The 15,992-nt window shown below is 41.7% G+C and overlaps 2 protein-coding genes and 1 pseudogene across 5 annotated transcripts in view; 2 read left to right on the top strand and 1 right to left on the bottom strand.

The window, feature by feature from the left end:
• The window catches only part of LOC115852554 (small ribosomal subunit protein eS8 pseudogene), a 45,743-nt pseudogene extending 40,699 nt beyond the window's left edge, over positions 1–5,044 (top strand).
• Positions 1–9,293, bottom strand: part of CRY1 (cryptochrome circadian regulator 1) — a 93,656-nt gene extending 84,363 nt beyond the window's left edge. Inside the window, exon 1 of one of the 4 annotated variants that reach the window (XM_060305636.2) lies at positions 8,486–9,293. In XM_060305636.2, coding sequence (XP_060161619.1) covers positions 8,486–8,643 — 158 coding nt within the window. In that variant the 5' untranslated portion in view covers positions 8,644–9,293. The remainder of the gene's footprint in view (positions 1–8,485) is intronic. The other 3 variants (XM_030856162.3, XM_030856163.3, XM_030856164.3) reach the window with 3 other exon arrangements.
• ABTB3 (ankyrin repeat and BTB domain containing 3) overlaps positions 9,283–15,992 on the top strand; it is a 480,788-nt gene continuing 474,078 nt past the window's right edge. The window contains exon 1 of the mRNA XM_060305634.1: positions 9,283–9,611. Within this exon, the coding sequence (XP_060161617.1) occupies positions 9,602–9,611 (10 nt within the window). The 5' untranslated portion in view covers positions 9,283–9,601. The remainder of the gene's footprint in view (positions 9,612–15,992) is intronic.

Raw genomic sequence — 15,992 nt, 5'->3', positions numbered from 1 at the left:
TTCTCAAGGCAGGGACTTTTTCTGTTTATTCATTGTTGTATCCCCAGCACCAAGAATAGTGCCTGCCATGAATATGAACCCCAAATAAACTCTGATTAAATGAATAGTATCTTCTCTTTAGGAAGAAGAGGTGCAATCTGTTAAACAGGGGAGAAATGAATATATGAGAACTATATCAATATTTACAAATGAAAGAAGTAATTACTAAGGATGATATAAGTAGTATCAAAAAATGATATAAGAGCTCACAAAACTGTTCATCAACCAGACAAGATGTTAAAGAAAGGTATATTGGAAACGGCGTCATTTGGACTGGGCCTTAAAGAGGTGAGTAGGGTTCTGGGGTTTTGTTTATTTTTCAACATGTACAATTCAATGGTTTTTAGTATATTCACAAAGTTGTGCAACCATCACCTTCTAGAACATTTTCATCACCTCAAAAAGAAACCCCATGCCCCTTAGCTCAACTCCCACAACCCCTCCCCCACCAGACCGAAGAAGTCACTAATCTATTTTCTATCTCTACATACTTACCCGTTGAGGACATTTCATATAAATAGAATCAAATAGCATGTGGGATACTGTGACTGGCTTCTTCACTTAGTATAATGTTTGCATGTCCATCCATGTTGTAGCATGTATCAGTACCCCTTTTTATGATTGAATAATATTCCATTGTACAGATATATCATATTTTGTTTAGCCATTCATCAACAGATGGACATTTAGGTTGTTTCTACCTTTAGGTTATTATGAATAATAGTAACTCTATGGACATTCACATATAAGTTTTTGTGTCACATAACTTCAACAAGAAATAAGTGAAGGAAGGAATTGAAATACTATAAACTACTCAAATCCAAAGATGACAAATTCACGATAAAATTTTCACTGGTCTGAGAGATCAAATGGGGCAAAGTGAATTTTCATAAAGCTTAATTTATTCAAATCAAAGAACTGTCTTTTATTTTGTAACAATGTCCTTCAAACTTTTTTTTAATGTTAAAGCACTCCTTTTTTAAAAACTGAAGTATATTCGATTCACAATGTTGTATTAGTTTCTGGTGTACAGCAAAGTGATTCAGTTACATATATATTATTTTTCATATTTTTTTCATTATGATTACAGGATATTGAATATTGTTCCCTGTGCTATACAGTAGGACCTTCTTCTTTATTTTATATACAGTAGTTGGCATGTGCTAGTCTCAAACTCCCAATCCAACCCCCTCCTGCACCCCCCTCCACCTTGGCAACCACAGGTCTGTTCTCTATGTCTGTGAGTCTGTTTCTCTTTTGTAAATAAGTTCATTTGTGTCATATTTTAGCTTCCACATACAAATGATATCATATGTTATTTGTCTTTCTCTTTCTGACTTACTTTGCTTCATAGGATAACCTCTAGGTCCATCCATGTAGCTGCAAGTGACCTTATTTCATTCTTTTCTATGGCTGAGTAATATTCCAGTATATGAGTGTGTGTGTGTGTGTGTGTGTGTGTGTGTGTGTGTACCACATCTTCTTTATCCATTCATCTGTTGATGGAAATTTACATTGTTTCCATGTCTTGCCTACTGTAAATAGTAGAGCACCCTTCTTTTTAAATTGAAGTATAGTTGATTTACAATGTTGTGTTAGTTTCAGGTATACAGCAAAGTGATTCAGTTATAACTATATATATGTGTGTTTGTGTGTGTGTGTATAGATATGTACACACACACATATATATGTTCTTTTTCAGATTCTTTTCCCTTATAGGTTATTACAAAATATTGAGTATAGTTCTCTGTGCCATATAGTAGGTCCTTGTTGGTTATCTGTTTTATATATAGTAGTGTATATATGTTAATCCTAAACTCCTAATTTATCCTCCCCCCTTCCCCTTTGGTAACCATAAGTTTGTTTTCTATGTGTGGGGGTCTATTTCTGTTTTGCATATAAGCTCATTTGTATAATTTTTTTTTTTTAGCTTCCACATATAAGTGATATCATATGATATTTGTCTTTGCCAGGCTTACTTCACTTAGCGTGATAATCTTCTAGGTCCACCCATGTTGCTGCAAATGTCATTATTTCATTCTTTTTATGGCTGAGTAATATTCCTGTGTGTGTGTGTGTGTGTGTGTGTGTGTGTGTGTGTGTGTGTGTGTGTGTGTTTCACATCTTCTTTATCCATTCATCTGTCAATGGACATACAGGTTGTTTCCAGGTCTTGGCTATTGTAAATAGTGCTGCTACGGACATTGGGATGCATGTATCTTTTCGAATTATGGTTTTCTCCAGATATATGTCCAGGAGTGGGATTGCAGGATCATATGGTAGCTCTATTTTTAGTTTTTTAAGGAAACTCCATACGTTCTCCATAGTGGCTGTACCAATTTACAGTCCCACCAATAGTGTAGGAGGGTTCCCTTTTCTCCACACTCTCTCCGGCATTTATTGTTTGTAGAATTTTTGATGATGGCCATTCTGACTGGTGTGAGGTGATACCTCATTGTAGTTTTGATTTGCATTTATCTAATAATTAGCAATGATGAGCATCTTTTCATGTGCCTTTGGCCATCTGTATGCCTTCTTTGGAGAAATGTCTATTTAGATCTGCTGCCCATTTTTTGATTGGATTGTTTGTTTTTTCTGATATTGAGCTGTATGAGCTGTTTGTATATTTTAGAGATAAATTCCCTGTCGGTCACATCATTTGCAAATATTTTCTCCCATTCTGTAGGTTGTCTTTTTGTTTTCTTTCTGGTTTCCTTTGCTGTGCAAAAGATTTTAAGTTTAAGTAGGTCCCGTTTGTTTATTTTTGTTTTTATTTCCATTACTCTGGGAGTCACATCCAAAAAGATATTACTACGATTTGTGTCAAAGAGTGTTCTGCCTATGTTTTCCTCTCAGAGTTTTATGATATCCAATTTTACATTTAGGTCTTTAATGCATTTTGAGTTTATTTTTGTGTATGGTGTTAAAGAATGTTCTAATTTCATTCTTTTACATGTAGCTGTCCTGTCTTCTCAGCACCGGTTATTGAAGAGACTGTCTTTTCTCCATTACACGTTACTGCCTCCTTTATTGTAGAGTAATTGACCATAGGTGTGTGGGTTTATTTATGGGCTTTCTACCTGTTCCATTGATCTATACTTCTGTTTTTGTGCCAGTACCATACTGTTTTGATTACTGTTGCTTTGTAGTATAGTCTGAAGTCAGGGAGCATGATTCCTCCAGCTCCATTTTTCTTTCTCAAGATTGCTTTGGCTATTCGCAGTCTTTTTTGTTTCCATACGAATTTAAAAAATTTTTGTTCTAGTTCTGTGAAAAATGCCATTGGTACTTTGATCTGTAGAGTGACTTGGGTAGTATAGTCATTTTGACAATATTGATTCTTTCAATCCAAGAATACAGTACATCTTTCCATTTGTTGGTGTCATCTTCAATTTCTTTCATCAGGGTCTTACAGTTTTTGGAGTACAGGTCTTTTGCCTCCTTAGGTCAATTTATTCCTAGGTATTTTATTCTTTTTGATGTGATGGTGAATTCAATTGTTTCCTTAATTTCTCTTTCTGATCTTTCACTGTTACCATATAGAAATGCAACAGATTTCTGCATATTAATTTTGTATCCTGCAACTTTACCAAATTCATTGATAAGCTCTAGTATTTTTCTGGTGGCATCTTCAGGATTTTCTATGTATAGTATCATGTCATCCACAAACAGTGACAGTTTTACTTATTCTGTCCCAATTTGGCTCCCTTTTATTTCTTTTTTCCCCTCTGATCACCGTGGCTAGGACTTCCAAAACCACGTTGAATAAAAGTGGCAAGAGTGGTCATCCTTGGTTTTCTCCTAATCTTAGAGGAAATGTTTTCAGCTTTTCATTGATTATGTTAGCTGTGGGTCTGTCATATACGGCCTTTAGTATGTTGAGGTATATTCCCTCTATGCCCACTTTCTGGAGAGTTTTTATCATAACTGGATGTTGAATTTTATCAAAAGCTTTTCCTGCATCTACAGAGATGATCATATGGATTTTATTCTTCAATTTGTTGATGTGGTGTATCATACTGATTGATTTGTGGATACTGAAAAATCTGTGCATCCCTGGGATAAATCTCACTTGATCATGATGTATGATCCTTTTAATGTACGACTGGATTCAGTTTGCTAGTATTTTGTTGAGGACTTTTGCATCTATGTTCATCAGTGATATTGGCCTGTAATTTTTTTGTGTGTGTGGTATCTTTTTCTGATTTTGGTATTAGGGTGATGGTGGCCTCATAGAATGAGTTTGGAAGTGTTCCTTCCTCTGCAGTTTTTTGGAATAGTTTCAGAAAGACAGGTGTTAACTCTTCTCTAAATGTTTAGTGGAATTCACCTGTGAAGCCATCTAGTCCTGGACTTTTGTTTGTTGGGAGCTATTTAATCACCGATTGAATTTCAGTACTTGTAATTGGTCTGTTCATATTTTCTATTTCTTCCTGGTTCAGTCTTAGGAGATTGCACCTTACTAAGAATTTGTTCATTTCTTCTAGGTTGTCCATTTTATTGGCATATAGTTGGTTGTAGTAGTCTCTTATGGTCCTCTGTATTTCTGTGGTGTCCATTGTAACTTCTCCTTTTTCATTTCTAATTTTATTCATTTGGGTCCTCTCCCTTTTTTTTCCTGATGAGTCTGGCTAAAGGTTCATTAATTTTATCTTGTCAAAGAACCAGCTTTTAGTTTCATTGATCTTTTCTACTGTTTTCTTAGTCTCTATTTCATTTATTTTTGCTCTGATCTTTATGATTTCATCCCTTCTGCTAACTTTGGGTTTTGTTTGTTCTTCTTTCTCTAGTTGCTTAAATGAAATGATGGCAACATCAAAAGGTGGTTCTGTTAATTTACTTAGGCAAAATAAATTTTTAAAAATTTGTTTTTCTGTTAAATCCAAAAATCTAGGAAATACTGTTGATTAAAGGAAATGGCACAAAGGAAAGAAGACAGAAACCCACAAGACAGCCTGAATGCCAAGCTAAGGAATTTGCACCTTATTCTATGGTCAATGAGTAAATTAATAAAGTTGTTTAAACATAAAATTATTGACTCCTGGAAGTCACTTCATTAACAAACATTAACTGAGTTACTACTATATGAAAAGCACTGTAGTTGGTGCTATGAGAACAAATTAAATAAAATCTCTCCCTCCTTTTTATAACAGACTTCAGTGGAAAACTGTCTCTCTTCATTATTTACATCTTTATCTGTTACTCATCAAGGGCAATATTTAGTAGTTAAAAAAATCCTTTTTAAAAAGGAAAATATGGGACTATTCCTATTATGCTTACAAGTTTTATTTCACTCATTATTTAACAATGTGAGTTGTTGGATGTACAAAGTAAAGCAATATATAACCCCTAATCTACAGAATTTTATAGTTTAGGTTTTATAAACTTATAAAGTACTCTAGAAGAAACTGACTGTAGGCATTTAACTAGATATTATTTACCTAGGACTTCCAATTTAAGAGCAAACAGCAAATAAGCACTTACTACTACCACTCACATTTTAAGCATTTAACTTTTTTTTTTTTTTTTTTTTCAGTACGCGGGCCTCTCACTGTTGTGGCCTCTCCCGTTGTGGAGCACAGGCTCCGGACGCACAGGCTCCTCGGCATGTGGGATCTTCCCGGACCGGGGCACGAACCCGTGTCCCCTGCATCGGCAGGCGGACTCTCAACCACTGCGTCACCAGGGAAGCCCGCATTTAACATTTTTAAACTAATTTAATCCTCCTAACAATCTTATGAAGAGGGAATCATTACTATATTGTTAAGATATTAATAGATTAAAATATATAACATTTATTATCTTTTTCCAGAATCAACTTTGACACCAATTCTGCTAAGGAAAGTGTTTTATATAGAGTTGCTATATAATTCCCATCAGTACACAAACATGCTGTAATTTCTCCCATCTTAAAAAAAATCCTCTCTTGACTTCATGTTCTCCTCCAGGAACTACACCATTTCTCTGATCCCCCTAGAGGAAAACTTCTTAGAAGAGCTAGTTAGGGCTTCCCTGGTGGCGCAGTGGTTGGGAGTCCACCTGCCGATGCAGGGGACACGGGTTCGTGCCCCAGTCCGGGAAGATCCCACATGCTGCGGAGCGGCTGGGCCTGTGCGCCATGGCCGCTGAGCCTGCGCGTCCGGAGCCTGTGCTCGGCAACGGGAGAGGCCACAACAGTGAGAGGCCCGCGTACCGCAAAAAAAAAAAAAAAAAAAAAAAGAGCTAGCCATTCCCAAAAGGCTTTTGTCTCCGACACTACTGGAACCACTTTAGTCATGATTATGAATGATCTCAAATGCTAAATATGATTTTTAATTTTCAGTCCTCATCTCACTTGACCAGCAACTTGACAAAGGTAAAACACTTTCTTTGAAACACTCTCTCTCCTTCTTTACTTGGCTTCCAAGACACCATACTCTTCTGGGTTTTCTTATCTTCCTAGATGTTCCTTCTCAAACTCCTACGCTGGTTCTTCCACAGGTCCACAATTTCAACACATTTGAGTACCCAAGGCTCAGTTCTTGGACCGCCTCTCTTCTCTATATACACTCATTTTCTTAATGTTCTCATATAGTCTCATGGCTCTACCAGAATGTGCTTCAACAAGACAGGGATTTTTTAGCTATTTTGTTTATACTGAATGCCCTACACCTAAAAGTGTCTGACATGTAGTACATGCATGCAATATACCTGTTCAATGACTGAATGGATTAATAAATGGCTTTAAAAGGTACCTATAAAGTGATGACTCTCTAATTTATACCTCCTGCCTGGATCTCTGTCCTTAACTCCAGATATATCCAACTACCTATCTGCTATCTCTACCTGGATGTGTAATAAACATTTCAAACTTAACCAAGTTCAAAAGAGAACTCAAATCACCCTCTCAATGGCTTCTTCAACTGACCACTTAGCAAAGAGCAGTTCCATCCTTCTAGTTTCTCAAGTCAAATTTTGAAATCATTCCTAATTCCTTCTCTTTCTCTCACACCATATATCCAATCTGTCAATAAATTCTGTGAATCCTGCCTTCAAAATATACTCAGCACTTGACTACTTGTCACCACGTCCACCACAATCACTATGGTCCAAGTCATTATCATATCTCACCTGGATGAATGCAATGGACTCCTAACTGGTCTTACTGCTTTTTGTCCACCTCCATCCCACAATCTGAGTCTGTTCTCAGAACCGCAGCCAGAGAAGTTTTTTAAAAACTTACGTCAAATCACATCACTTCTCTGCTCATAATCCTACAATTATTCCCACTTTGCTGTGAGTAAAAGCCCAAATCGTGACAACTGCCTATAAAGCTCTACTCAATCTGGCGCTATTACATCTCTGACCTCATCTACTACTTTTCCTCTCACTTATTCTGCTCCAGCCATATTGGTTTCTTCTGTTGTTCCTTCCAAAGGTTAAGCATATTTCCAACTCAGGTTCTTTTCTCTTACTGTTCTTTCTCCCTGGAATGCTTTTCCCTAGATATCTGTAATCCATTACTTGCTTCATCATCTTGCTCAACTGTGACTTTCTCTGAGTTTTTCCCTATCACCATATTTTAAACTGCTACTCCAACCCCGACCCCTTGTATTTTTCATCCCTTTTATCTCTATTTCTGCAAATCCTTTATCGCCACTAAATACTATATGCTTTCTGGGACATGTGCTTGAAAAGCACAAGAAGTTCTATCTGTTTCATTCACTACCGTATCCCTAGTGTTTAAAGCAGTGCCTGGTATACAGTAGGTGATCAATAATCTGTTGAAAGAACGGTTTCATTTCCACCAGGGGGCCTAACAATCCTCTAGCCTGGCGTTTCAGGAAAAGATCATAAAGCTTCTCTACGATTTCTTCCAGTGCTCTGAATCCTAGAAGGATTATACATTGCCTAGAAAGAAAAACTGTGCTTGTCTAGTCAACCACAAGGAGGAGTGGAGAGGGAGAGCCGAGCAAAGAGAAATGTTTCCCTTGCTTTGCCTGTGGCAACCTCATGGTGGAAGAAAACCGGATTTGGAGGCGACTCTACTGAATGATTTTCTCCATACTATGAGTTAACTAGACACACACAAACGTAAACATTAAAAACCGCAATCCCTTCAAACGCCACAAAGAGGCCAAGGAAATCAACCCACGGGCCACTGAGAACTGGACGGGTGTTTCTTTAACTCCAGCACTAAGCACTCCATAAATCCACGGTAAGAGTTCCCATTAGTGCAGAGCCACGGAACTCACACCTTAAGGCCAAGGTGTTCCAGGCTGCCAGCACAGCACTCTCTGTCCAGAGGACTATTAAATCCGTTCTATTTAATACTTAAAGCACCTGCAGTAATTAAAACGGCATAGGCAAGCCGGTGCCAGGTCTAAATTCTCAGGTCTGGCCGATCGCATGTCAAGTCTTGATTCAGCAAACAGCGAAACCAATTTCCCACGGGATTTTGACTCACCGCCACCTGTTGATGCCAACATTGGAGGAGCCGGCGAACCAGGGGTCGAGGATGTAGACGCAGCGGATGGTGTCGGCGCCCTGAATACACTCCTTCAGGGCAGGATTGTCGTGAAGCCGAAGCCCCTTTCGGAACCAGTGCACAGCATTCACCCCCATCCCGGGGACGCGGCGGGTGGCGGGGAGCCGCCGAGCTCCTCCGCGGAGAAATTCAGGGCAGGGGCGTCCGGCTCATAACCGACACCTCCGGTCGCAGGAGAATCGCCGCACCCAAGGAGTGAGGAAAGGGCGGCAGAGGGGAGGGAAGGAAAAAATGAGTCCGAGGAGGGGACGGGAGAGGGAGAGGGCGCTGGCGGCGCAGCTGGAAGATGAATGGAGGTTGCCCAGTCAGCGGAGTCCGGGTATGACGCCTTTAGGAGCCGGCACCCGCCGCCACCTCCTGGACGAGACGCATAACTTCGAGGGCCCCGGACCGGCGGCGGAGGCTGAGCAAGTTCAACAAAATCGAGCCGACACGACGGCCCGAGCGGGCGCGGGCAGCCCCAGGAGGTTCGTCACGGAAACCTAGCCCCACCGAGGCGGCCCCCGAAGAGCAGACGGCCCGCCTGAGGCGAGTCGCCGACAGGAATGAGAGAGAATTTAGCCACTGTCGGCCACGCTGCCTCTCGGCCCGGGAAAGAGGAGTGAGGACGGAGCACGGAGGCGGTGGTCGAGGCCGCTGGACGGTTGCCGGCCGGTGACCGGTCCCGAGGCTGGCCGGGTGACTCCGCCGCCACCGCCGCGTCAGCGGCCTCGGCCCCGCCCTCGGCTCCTCATTGGAGGGGGCACTCCCCACGTGACCACCGGCACCTCACGTTTCTGAAGTGTGTTTACTACAGCAGCTCTGGGGAATCTGCTTGCACTTCAGTCGCTTCTACGGGGCGACAGCTGCTCCATCTCAAAACGGCCTATCCTCGCCCAGACGCTAGACATTCTCCCTCTGCCCCTTTTCTCGGCTGACTGGTTGGTGTTGCCTGGAAGCGCCCACTGTGAGCAGAGGCCCCATGTGAGAGAAGGCTTAGCCCCGCCCTCGAGGGCCGTGAACGTCCACCATTGGCTGAGGTTCGCCGAGACCCGGATGAGCACGGGTATGCGGGGAGCTCGCGAGCGCGCGCTCTGCTCTGGAAGGCGCGCTTGCGCTCTCGCTGCGTTCCAGTGGGAAGGAGGGCGGGGCCGGGGGTGGTTGGAGCGCGGTCCGGGATTCCTCCCGCGGGGTTCACGGAGCCCTGGAGACAGCCTGGTGTCTTCCAGGAGTCGGCGGGGCAGCCGGGCGGGGAGTGAGGGCAGGATGGGTTGGAAAGAGCAAAGTAGGAGGCTCCACGTAGACTTGGAGCCCAAACCATGAGCTTCCATCCAGCTTTAGCTGGAGACCCCAGCTCTACTTTGGAGTGTGTAGAGCTGGCGCCCTTCTTCTTGCGGCCCTCGCGGCATGGCACCCTTGCATGTGCTCTGGGGAAGAGGAGTAGCTGGCGGGTGCCAGGCATCCGTGGAATTCCTTAATATCGTCAACATGTCAGCCCTAGTTTCTTACACTTAGTGTGGTTTGCAGGGCTCTTCGTAATAGAATCTTTGCCTACCTTCCTGGGGACAATGAACTTAAGGCCATGCCATTCCTTAGACATGCAATGACCTTATATTCATTCAACAATCACTTACTGAATGAAACTGGCACTTTTCGAAGTGCTGCAGATACAAGGGAGAAAGAGACAAATATCTCAGCCCTCACAGAGTTCACAATCTGTCTCTTAACCTTTATATGTTCTATTTTTCCCTCTATAAAATGCTCTTCTTTAGAATCTGCTGCTCACTACAACCACCTTTGAGGTGGTTGTTATAGATTGAGTTGTGTACCTCTAAAATTCATATAAGCCCTAGTACCTGTGAATGTGACCTTATTTGGAAATAAGGTCTTTGCAGATGAGGTCATTAGGGGACCAAATCCAATGACTGGTATCTTAAAAAGGGGGAAATTTGGATGCAACACAGACCCACACACAGAGAGAAGGCCATGTGAAGATTGGAGTTATACTGCCACAAACCGAAGACCTACTCGAAGCTAGGAGAGTGGCCTGGAACAGATCCTTCCCTAGTGCCTTCAGAGGGAGAATGGCCCTGCCAACACTTTGATTTCAGACTTCCGGCCTCCAGAACTGTGAGATGATAAATTCCTGTTGTTCTAAGCCACTCATTTTGTGGTACATCACTACAGCAGCTCTAGCAAACTAATACAGCTGTAATGTAAATTTAGTCCTCCAGTGAGCCAATATGTCTGGATAGACTTCCCTAACCCTGCTTTTGTTGCCGTAGGGAGGGCATAGCATCTTCTTTTTAGTTTCTTAACATTTAAAATTATATAGTATATGAAAACCTGTTGTTCACTATGAAGTATTAAACAGTTATTTTTATCAGTGGGGATGAGCCTCGGTTAATTACCACACCCAGGGTCCCATCACTTTTGCAGAGGATGTGGCAAACAGAGCTGTGCACTCATTTGGATTGCCTCATACTCCAGGGCCTATTGTACTTGTAAAACTACAGTGTTTCTAGTTCATATTTCATTTTAGGCAGTTTGAAAGTAAGCGGATTCTGGGACTTAACCTGGTGGTCCAGCGGTTAAGACTCCGTGCTCCCAATGCAGGGGGCCTGGATTCAATTCCTGGTCAGGGAACTAGATCCTGCATGCCACAACTAAGAGCTCGCATGCTGCAACTAAAAAAGATCCCACATGTCACAACTAAAGATCCTGCATGCCACAACTGAGACCCAGCACAGACAAATAAATAAATAAATATTAAAACAAAAACAAACGAAAAAAAGTAAGCAGATTTTGTCTAGAGATGTAAGAATTATTTTAAGCATCTAAGTGTAACAGTGGGAGGTAGAGAGAGAATATTGATTTGTGTGGAGTTGCCTTATGTTTGCCAGTTGTCCATTCAATAGATGTTTTTTTTTTTAACAGACGGCTGTATGTGGGTGGGTGTATAACTTTCATTTACACATGAAAGTACTAACTTATTATGAAAATGTCAGTACTGTCAACTGTGCATTCCTCAAAGAGTAAAGGTTTTTTATGGCATGTAGGTTGTTCTTTAATATATTTTTGTAAGCATTTAATAAAAGCTATGACTTATTGATTACCAACTATATGCCAGGCACTTTATATAGGTTATTATTAACCCTCAGAATAATCTTATAAGGCAGCTTATTATTTGTGCCTTTGCAGATGAAGACGCTAAAGCTCAGAAATACAAATACGTAGTAAAACCAGACGAAAAACCAAGACTGTTTCTGAGCCCAAAGCTCTTTCCTTATCACATACCATCACTGACACCACCACTCCCTTTCTTTTTCAGAGTGAGTGTATATGTATGAAGAAGGAAAGAAGGGATGGGGAGCATTGCTGGGAATCTCTTGTGAAATTCTGGTTGGCTCCAACATCCTGGTGGTAGAAAGAGTATGGGACTAAGAGGAAGACACTGGGTTATATCTGAGCTCGCCGCTAATTAGTTAATGATCTTGAGCTAGTCGTCTAGGCTTTCCTGGCTTGCTTAATTCATATGTAAAATGGGGGGATTGAACTAGATTTCTAAGTTTGCTATACTATTTTAAAATTCTAGGATTCTATAAGCACAGCCCTGTCATGGGCTCAAAAATATCTATGAAGAGTCCTATTAAACGTTCTTTTAACTGCCCACAGTGTTAGAAAAATCAGTATCTCTTTGATTTCGTAAGCACCCTTGATAAAACTGTGTCAGCCTCTAAATTGTAAGGCTGTGTTCTCCCTTGACCCTGTCTTGTAGAGGTGATTTTGGGCGTGTGTTATCAACACACAAATAATGAAGGAGTAGACAGTGTGATCAGCTCCCTCAGTCTTGATGTGATGTGAATATTAGGCTAATAGTCCCTGGCTGAGTGACCCCCCCCAGCACTGGAGTCTTTGGGGGGATTGAATTTAAATGTGTTAAGGGATCTTTTTTTAAATTGAAGTAACATTGGTTTATAACATTACATGAGTTTCACGTGTATAATGTTATATTTTGACTTCTATATATACTACAGTGTGCTCACCACCAAAAGTTTAGTTTCCATCCATCACCATACAGTTGACCCCCTTTACCCATTTTGCCTTCCCCCAGGATCGTCATTATTTTAATGTCATTCTCATATGAATATAAAATGAACACATGTCAAAGATTTCACTAAACTTGTTAATTAATGAGGGAACCAGTACGATGTTACAATGAAATAAAAGGACATTCCAAAGAGCAGTTATACATGTAGGCCATCAGGAATGCTAAAAGTAAATTTGCTTAATATATGCAAAACACTTCTACAGAGGCGTTGGGGGGAGGGAAATCAATTTCACTTTCACAGGAAAAATCCACTTACATGTCCATAGTTAACATTCCTTTGCATTGCATCGTTTATCTACAATTTACAGAGCTGTAAAATAGTTTAAAGATAATGACAGACAGAGAATAACTTGAAGGGTGTCCCAGACAAGAGACCTAGTGATCTTTTTTGCCCATTTCAAAGTCATTCATAATTTTTGTCACCTCCTGGAAGAGGTCTCCCCTGTCAGCCCATTCTAAAAAGGACCCCTTCTTAGTTTCTATTATAGTCCCCTGTTTACTTTCATCATAGCACCGATTGTTATCTGTATTTTTTTGGTTGTTTACTTATTTATTGTCAGGCAATCTATGCCTGCCCCAATCCCATATGCAAACTCCAGGAGGGCAGATATTTTGGTCTATCGTGTTCCTCATTATACCCTTAGCATATGCCACAGTGCCCAGTACCCAACAGACTCTCAATCAATGTTCTTCTACAGACCGTGATAACACCCAGTTGATCACATGAACGCTGTACATCATCCACATGTCAGTTATCAACTTATTGCCTCTCAGCTCCAAATTCACCTTTTGTGCTTCCTCTGTGTTAATGGAACTAAACTCTGTAAGGATTTCTCCTTCACCACTGGCACCATGTTAAACATTGCCAGTAGAGGGTGCTGGAGGGAAACTGAAAGAGGAAGGGGCTTCTCTTCCTGGTTCTGGTATGCTTGGTTTCTTTGTTGTTCCACTGATGCCGCAGGCACTTGGGGGAGGAACATACATCAGGCTCTTAGGCTCTCTGGCTCTTCGTATCCACAGGTTCCACATCCACAGATTCAACCAACTGCAGATCAAAAATATTTAAAAAAAAAAAAAAAAAAAAAAGATTCCAGAGCTTTCCTGGTGGCGCAGTGGTTGAGAGTCCGCCTGCCGATGCAGGGGACACGGGTTCGTGCCTGGGTCCGGGAAGATCCCACATGCTGCGGAGCGGCTGGGTCCGTGAGCCATGGCCGCTGAGCCTGCGTGTCCGGAGCCTGTGCTCCGCAACGGGAGAGGCCACAACAGTGAGAGGCCCGCGTACCGCAAAAAAAAAAAAAAAGATTCCAGGAAGTTTCAAAAAGCTAAACTTGAATTTGCTGTGCACAGGCAACTATTTACATATAATTTACACTGTATTTATTTCTATTTACACAGCATTTACTTTGAATTGTAAGTAATTTAGAGCTGGTTTAAAGTATACAGGAGGATGTGTGTGGGTTATATGCAAATACTGCACCATTTTATAGAAGGGACTCAAGCATCTGCAGATTTTGGTATCCTGGCAGGGGGCAAATGGGAAATGAGTGCCGTATGAGAAAGATAATTATCTATCTTTTCTAAAATAAGAAGATAATATCTCACCTACCCTTTTTGGATTAACTCCAGATTCCTAGATAAGCTTAGAGTGATCTGAGAGTAGAAGAGACTTGCCAACTTTCCATCTGAAATCTGGAGGCTGACCCCTCACGGAAGTCCCATTACCACTTTACTGTGACCCAGCCCAAAAGCCCATGAGGGATGCTATTGGACAGAGAGGGCCTGGGGAGCCCTGCCAAGCATCCTGCTGGCTAAGAGAACAGCTGGAGTTTTCTAGACATCCCCTCTTCCTTAGAGGGCTTCCTTAGAGTTAGCTGAAAGACAAAACCAGTTAACCAAGGGGTTTTGCTAAAGGGTACAGCATGTGCAAAATGTCACAAGATATTGTGACCAAGGACTAGATGGGGATGTGGGCATCTCAACAGATGTCATCCTGGAGAGATAACGACATCTGAGGACCAGACAGGATGAGACATTCAGCAGATGTCAGTGTTGGCAAGTAAGGAATGACAGATCAACACTCCTTTGCACTGTCCTTTAAATATCTGGGAACTTAAATGCTACCCTAAAGAGAAGCAGAGAAAAGGAGATTTTTTTTTTTTTTTAGAATTGATTGATTTTAAACTTGGGATGACAGGAAAATCCTGAATTGACCAAGAAAATCTGGAATTGACCAGACCAGTTTTCAACCAGTGAGCAGACTGAGACCTTAAGATAGAAACTACGTTTAGCTATAGAAAAATAAAGACAGTTACTTTTGGACCATGATTTGTGGACTGAAAAAATGTTATACTTGCTACAAAATCCAGCCAATTATTATAGAAACTCCAAAGACCTTACACAAGCTATCTGGACGTGGAATCTGGTCTGCATCCCTATTCCTCTCACTCTCCCACTTACTCTCTCCTTGCTGTTCCTCAAGCAGGCCAAGAATGCTTCAAGGACTTTGTACTTGCTGTTTGCCTGGAATGTTGTGACCCAAGATATTCTCATAAATCCTTCCTCATTTCCTTCAGGTGTCTGTCCCAGTGTCACTTCCTTGGGGTGGCCTTTCCTGTCTACTGTAACTATACTTATCATTCTAAAATCCCCTCACCCACATTTATGTTTCTTCTAGTACTCATCGGTATATGAATTATATATTTATCTATTTGGTTACATGTCCATATTAGTCAGCTTGGGCTGCTACAACAAAATACCATAGACTGGTGACTTAAACAATATATTTTCTCACAATTCTAGAGGCTGGAAGTCCAAGATCAAGGTGCTAGCATGGTCGGGTTCTGGTGACAGCCCTCATCCTGGTTTGCAGACTACCTTCTGTTGTATCCTCACATGGCAGGGAGAGAGAGAGGGAGATGGAAAGATGCGGAGAGAGAACTATCTGGTGTCTCTTCTTATAAGGACACTAATCCTATTGGTTCAGGGCCCTATACTTATGACCTTATTTAACCTTAAATACTTCCAGGAAGACCCTACCCCCACCTCCAAATACAGACACTTTGGGGGTCAGGGCTTCAACTTACGAATTTTGGGGGGACACATTTCAGTCCACTCTATAGAGTAAGCCCCATGCTGTGGGCTGGAATGTTCGTGTGTGTCTCCCCCCTCCCTGCCCCCCAATTCATATGTTGAAATCCTAATCCCCCTCATGAATGGGATTAGTGATTTATAAAGGAGGCTCCCAGGAGCTCCCTAACCCCTTCCACCACCTGAGGGCACAGTGAAAAGTCGGCAGTCTGCAAGTGGGAAGAGGGCCTTCCCCCAGAGCCTGTGCTG

The sequence above is a fragment of the Globicephala melas genome, chromosome 10 (assembly GCF_963455315.2).
Source record: "Globicephala melas chromosome 10, mGloMel1.2, whole genome shotgun sequence".
NCBI classification, from domain to species: domain Eukaryota; kingdom Metazoa; phylum Chordata; class Mammalia; order Artiodactyla; family Delphinidae; genus Globicephala; species Globicephala melas.
The sequence above is the reverse complement of the archived record's forward strand: the minus strand, read 5'-3'. Positions and strand labels throughout refer to the sequence as shown.